The sequence below is a fragment of the Bos indicus x Bos taurus genome, chromosome 19 (assembly GCF_003369695.1).
Source record: "Bos indicus x Bos taurus breed Angus x Brahman F1 hybrid chromosome 19, Bos_hybrid_MaternalHap_v2.0, whole genome shotgun sequence".
Lineage (NCBI taxonomy): Eukaryota > Metazoa > Chordata > Mammalia > Artiodactyla > Bovidae > Bos > Bos indicus x Bos taurus.
In genome coordinates, this window is record NC_040094.1 from 20,819,430 (window position 1) to 20,825,429 (window position 6,000).

General features: G+C 39.7%; 1 protein-coding gene across 1 annotated transcript in view; it reads left to right on the top strand.

Moving 5' to 3' along the window:
- Positions 1-5,746, top strand: part of NLK (nemo like kinase) — a 129,841-nt gene extending 124,095 nt beyond the window's left edge. The window contains exons 9-11 of the mRNA XM_027519671.1: positions 854-1,052; positions 1,973-2,066; positions 3,968-5,746. Coding sequence (XP_027375472.1) covers positions 854-1,052; positions 1,973-2,066; positions 3,968-4,022 — 348 coding nt within the window. The 3' untranslated portion in view covers positions 4,023-5,746. The remainder of the gene's footprint in view (positions 1-853; positions 1,053-1,972; positions 2,067-3,967) is intronic.
- Positions 5,747-6,000: the final 254 nt, after the last annotated feature.

Consider the following 6,000-nt stretch of genomic DNA (forward strand, 5'->3'; position numbering starts at 1 on the left):
GCAAATGGTTTTCTCTTTTTCAGTTGTGTTGTGTGGAAGCAGGGCAAAGGGTCAGTTTGTGTTCTCCTCTCTACTACTGAGTCATCCTTAAATCCTTTAAAATCTACTTTGTCTCAGTAGTACTGACATATCCACTGAGCTACAAGAAGGGACAGCTTTATTCTTTTTTCATGGAGAAGCAAGTTTAAAAGTTTATGGTGTATGTAACTGGAAACCAATACACTCAGTATTCTGATCTGAAGTGCCAGAAAACCCCAGGCTGCTGATACGCACACTGGGATGGATATCAAAACATGGCATGCAGGCTATTAGCTGCTACCTAACCCCAGCAGCTTTCAGTCAGGCTTTTGCTCAAGTTGATTTGGTGTCCAGGAGGATAAAAGTTTCAAGCAGCTTTGTAAAACTGCCACCATGATCACATCTCTTCTAAGTGCTGAAACATATTTAGAAAATACAACTGTTACTTAAAATGTAAATGTATCCCTTCCAAAGCATTGCATATTTAAATATCATGATATTTTTCATTTTTGACCCTGCACACATCCATTTAAAGATAGGAAACTTTTCAGGATTTTAGCAGAAAGTCATTTCTAAGTGTTTTCTGGCAGAATGTGGTGGTTTATAACAGTAGCTTCTTGTCTTACATCAAAAACTCCCTCTACTGCTATATTACCTGCCTCTAAATTCAGCTGTCCTCTTACCCTCAACCATCTGCAGCCACCCCTCTATGCAGGATGTACTGTAAATTAAGTGTAAGTGGTATAAAGCAGCCACTGTGGCTCATGAAAGATCCTGTATGGACAGTTGTGTTTATCTGTAGTGTTGATGTGCTGGTCTCTCAATTTGATTTCAGTCCAAAAGAATATCCGCTAAGGATGCCTTAGCCCACCCCTACCTAGATGAAGGGCGACTACGATACCACACGTGTATGTGTAAATGTTGCTTTTCCACCTCTACTGGAAGAGTTTATACCAGTGACTTTGAGCCCGTCACCAACCCCAAATTCGATGACACTTTTGAGAAGAACCTCAGTTCTGTTCGACAGGTTAAAGGTAAGTGTGTTTTTTGGCTTTCCGCCAGGTGGGATGACTATAACATTTTCTGTTATGTGACTGTGGAAAGCTGAGGTCTGGATGGCGATCAAAGCTCCTTTATATGTTTATTTTTAAAAACTTGCATATAGCCGTTTGTCCAGAGTATATAAGCCAAGAAAGCTATGTGTGTTATAAAAACATTGATTTTATATCCAAGGGAAGGTCTGGCAGAGGAATGAACATTTTGTTCTTGTTTTTAGAGCTGACTTACTATGACTCAATATATTTAATATGTATTCACTCAGTGTGATTGCATGGAATGAAACATATTGGACTTTTTTATATAACATGCAGAGCTTTAAAAAGAATAAACAGCCACTGAGGGAATCATTCCTTAGATGATGACAAGAAGAGGATTTCTGATAGTCTAGTCATAAACTATCCTGACACGATCTCCTACTGGGGTGGGGGTTAATGACATCCAAAATTCTGAGTGGTTTTAAGTGTCTGCTCTAGGACATTTTAGAAAAGAATTGTCCCCAAAGTGACCAGCCTGAAACTATGTATCTAAATACCAACTCAAGTTTTTTAAGTGATTTTCAAAAAGGCAGTAATTACCAGCAGTTTAGAAGAGCTCATTTATAATGCTAACCCAGCAGAGGCACTCTCAAATTTATACACTATTTTGCACCTCCCACGGGTGGGATTTCCAGCCCCTGTAACGCCACTTGGGAGGGTTGGCCCGCATTCAGCAGCACCTGTCGTCTCGGTTTCAGGAAAGTTCCACTGAACTCTGCCTGAGAGATGACGTGTGTGTGTTTGATTTAACTAAACCACTAGGAAATGCTGTTCAGATGCTGACTAGAGTTAACCCATGAATCCACTGCTCCCAGGCCTGCGAATTGGCATGGGTTGTATGATGTTTGTTTTCTCCACAGAAATCATTCACCAGTTCATTTTGGAACAGCAGAAAGGAAACCGAGTGCCTCTCTGCATCAACCCTCAGTCCGCTGCTTTTAAGAGCTTTATTAGGTAACTGTGTGTAACTCTAACTTCCTTGTTAGGATTGAAAGGGTGCCATTGTGAGTTTATTATTCAGCATATTTCTTGTTTTATTTAGATTAGTAACATGAATAAAAGGTCCAACAGAAAGTTTCTGAGTTTTGGCTTTAGTCAAAAGCACATGTAAAATGTGAAGAACATGTGTTTCCACTCTCGCTTCAGCTCACTGTGGTTGCCTTGGCAGTTTTTCCCCAGATGACCATTATGCTGCCTGATCAAGTGCGTGGGGATCGTCCTTCTGCAGCAGCCACTGTCCTGCAGTTGGACGTGGTCACCTCAGTTCCCACTACCATCCCCACCACCCTAATGATAACTGCAAGCAAGAAAATCATATTTTATAGGTGGACTGCTGATATATCCTCTTTAGAAGAGAAGCCAACAGTCTGATTGGCTCAAGAGCTATAAGCCTCCTTTAGAACCTAGCAAGCCTCATTCTCTTTCTGTTTGTCCTTTCCTTCTTCTTTTCCTTGAGTCCTTGTATCAATCATGGTCCGTCAAGAGAAAGAAACCCACCTAGTAATACGAACAGGGAAAATTGAATAACAAGCATTAACTAGGAAAAGATGGCTAACAACTCAAAGGCATGGAAGAGGATGCTGAGGAGTCCGAAGTAGCAAATGCAGAAAAGCAAGGACTCCCTCTGGACCAAGGGAGAGCGAACAGAGAGAAACTGAGAACTCAGAGGAAGCCCCTCCACCCCAGGCTATTAAGATTTGGACCTCTTTGAAGAGTAGCTAGCTGCCACAGGAACACAGCATTGAGGATGGTGAAGAAACTTTTCAAAAGGGGTGGGCTGAGCTAGTGCATCACAGAGCCTGCTGGGAGCAGAGAAAGTTTGGGTAGACCAAAGCCTCCCCCGCCCTCCACCCCAGAAGAAAGGCACACTGGAACCTGGAAGGAAAGCAGCTTCCTAACGCCATGGCCTTGCAGCGCCCCTCTAGCGCCCTCTGTTGACAAAGGCTCACATCAGGCCGGGCGGCAAAGGAAAAAGGTGCACAGGTCTGGCTGGGGTATCACAGAGCAGTGTGTCTTTGATCTGAGAGGCCATGCTCTTCCTGCCCTTCTCCCACTCCTTTTTCCTCTCCTCCTCGCTTCTCTTTCCCTTCCCCTCACACTTCCTCCTTTTAAGTGGCCTGGATATAGTGTTGAAGGGGATTGAATTTACAGAATCAAGGTCAAGAATTTTTTAAGTCCTCTCTCATTCTTTCCATGTATGCTTCCGTAGAAAGAAGGAATGAAGTTGCATTTTTACTTCTCTATGGTTTTAAATTACTTTGTTTTAAATTTTTCCCTAAGAGTCAGTGACCGAGTCAGTCAGGTGTTTTAATGCCTTTCAGGTGCAAGTTATTCATTATCCTGGCCCCGAGGAAGCAGGGTGACACCAGCTGCCTCGAGTCTATAATCTTAGTTGGCAACATTAGACAGACCTGTGAAATAACCGACAAAACAGATCTGCAGATAACAAGTGCTAAATGATTATCAATTAAAACTTGATAAAAGAATGCTTATGAGGCTCATTCAAAATAGGTCCCTGCTTAAAGTCACCTTATTTTGAGAAGCTACTTTTAAATGGATAATTCTGTATCCTTTAATGTTATTTTCCCAGTTGATTATAGGATTATTTATAATAGCTTCCATTCGTATTATGAAGTAGGCACCGTGGAAAGCACTTTACACAGACTGTCTCATTTGTTCACCCCCATATCCTCTGGAGGTGGACAGATGCACTGTTACAGAAGTGAAACAAAACCCCAGAAGTGGACTTGATCCTTTTTTTTTTTTTTTTAAGAGGAAAAGGGGGAAACAGGCAGCAGTGAACTGCCCTTTTGTGGTGCTTACAGCCGGCTCACCGTATCTCTGTTCTCTTCCAGTTCCACTGTTGCTCAGCCGTCTGAGATGCCCCCATCTCCTCTGGTGTGGGAGTGACGGTGGAAGATAATGTACTACTGAAGATGTTATGTAGCTCTCCACTGGAGTCTGGGATTTGCAATTCTGGAGGTTAATCATGCTTGTACTGTAATTTTACTAATGAAGTTTTAAATTAACAACCACTACTTGTATGATAGGAATAATATTTAGAAATGTTACTAGACTTTTAATCTTGTAAAGTGGTTGTGCTTTTAGAAGAAAAAATATTTTACCCAGAGTTGCACATGTTTTATGAATTTAGTGCAGCTGTTATGGCTCACCTCAGAACAAAAGAGAATTGAACCAAATTTGGGAGTTTGGGGTTTTTGTGTTTGTTTTTTCTTTTTTAAAAATATGAAGTGAGATTGTTCACACACACACACAAAGGACAGTCATACATTTTGATATTTGAGCCATTCCTGAAAATTTGGGGTTTTCTAAAACAAAAGAATCTAGAAACCTTGCCTGCGACCAATCATGGAGCCACGTGAGCTGATCGTGGCTGCACCTGGGGGGGTGGGGGAGGGGGGCATGCCACCTAATGATCAAGCCCTATAATTAGCTTCTCATTAGCGCCGTGCCGGTGATGTGTGCTGTCTAAAATCCAATGTTGTGGGTAGAGAGAATGAGTTTGTGACTAGGAGAGACTAAAACTTCTGTTTTCCTTACCCAGTATAAATATATATATATATATTTAATCTATTTTTATTAGAAGTTTTTCTGCTCTTTCTTACATAAAAGAATCCCCAAGCATGCATCTTTCATGTGTGTAAATAATTCATTTCTGGGCTAATTTCAAAAGAATCCCAACATTGCTGTATAGAGAGAGAACTAGCTTGCACATTTTAGGTCTGTGAAATTTTGTGAGACTTTTCCTGCACTGGACAGTAAAAAAAATAAAGATAAAAACAAATTAAAAAAAAATTTTAAGCCACAAAAAAAGGCACATAGGGAATTATGTCAAATGTGTTTGTGTCCTTAGGCAAAGCTGTGGGAGTCTTGAAATGTCACAGTAGTAAATAACTTATTACTTTTTGACAAATTCTTGTTTCTGTTGGAACACTGAATTCCTCTGTGCATATGTATATATGAATACAAATTGAAGGCCTCTACCTCCTGGAGTTATACAACTTGGCTTGTTTACCTCCACATGCTGATGATGACTATTTTTTTTTTTTTAAGTTCAATGTGGAGACTTGAAACTTGAATGTCCCTTCCAACTTTTATATTAAAAATAAAAAGACAAGAAAATTGAAGATCGTTTTTCACCTGTACAAGGAATACTAATGGATCGTCTTAAAATTGGTCTAGGAAAAAACCTTGGTGTGTGTTATGGACAATTAACTGTTAAAGTTATTGTAAGTTATCTGTATTTAGCAGAGTATTTTCATCTTGAGTGATTTGAGCTGAATTTGAAGACTATTAATAAGTTATGTTTGGAAGTTTTAACTTCAATGAAGTAATTATTTGCTGTGAAAGAAACAAACATTGAATTACTAAACAAAGATGGTGCAATATCTTTGTTTTCTTTTTACGAGGCTCCTGAGAATCAACCCAACTGAAGCATTTCAATTCACTTGAATGAGAAACGTGTTTAGTATCAAAAGAGCCCAAGAAGACACTGGTGTGAAAGGTACAATCTCAGAGGTTGGTCAATTACCGTGGCACACTTACTGGTCACTTTGTACAATGTAGATTTGAAGTACAGTGGTGAAAACATTAAATGTGACATTTGAAAAAGATGTGTCAGCCGTTTTATTTCAGTTCCTTTATTTTATCTTCAGTATAGCCTGCAGCCTGCATTTGCAAAGTTTTGAGACGTTACCTGTTTATATTTCCATTTCAATTTTTGAGAAAATTAGTTGTGGGGTGTTTTTTTTTAACCTTCTCAGAGACTTTAGATTGCCAAAAACATAACTGAAAACTTATTAACTGATTTCAGAGATACTGTTTATATGCAATTTGAACATCTTTCCAGACCTTAGAGTCTATCTAA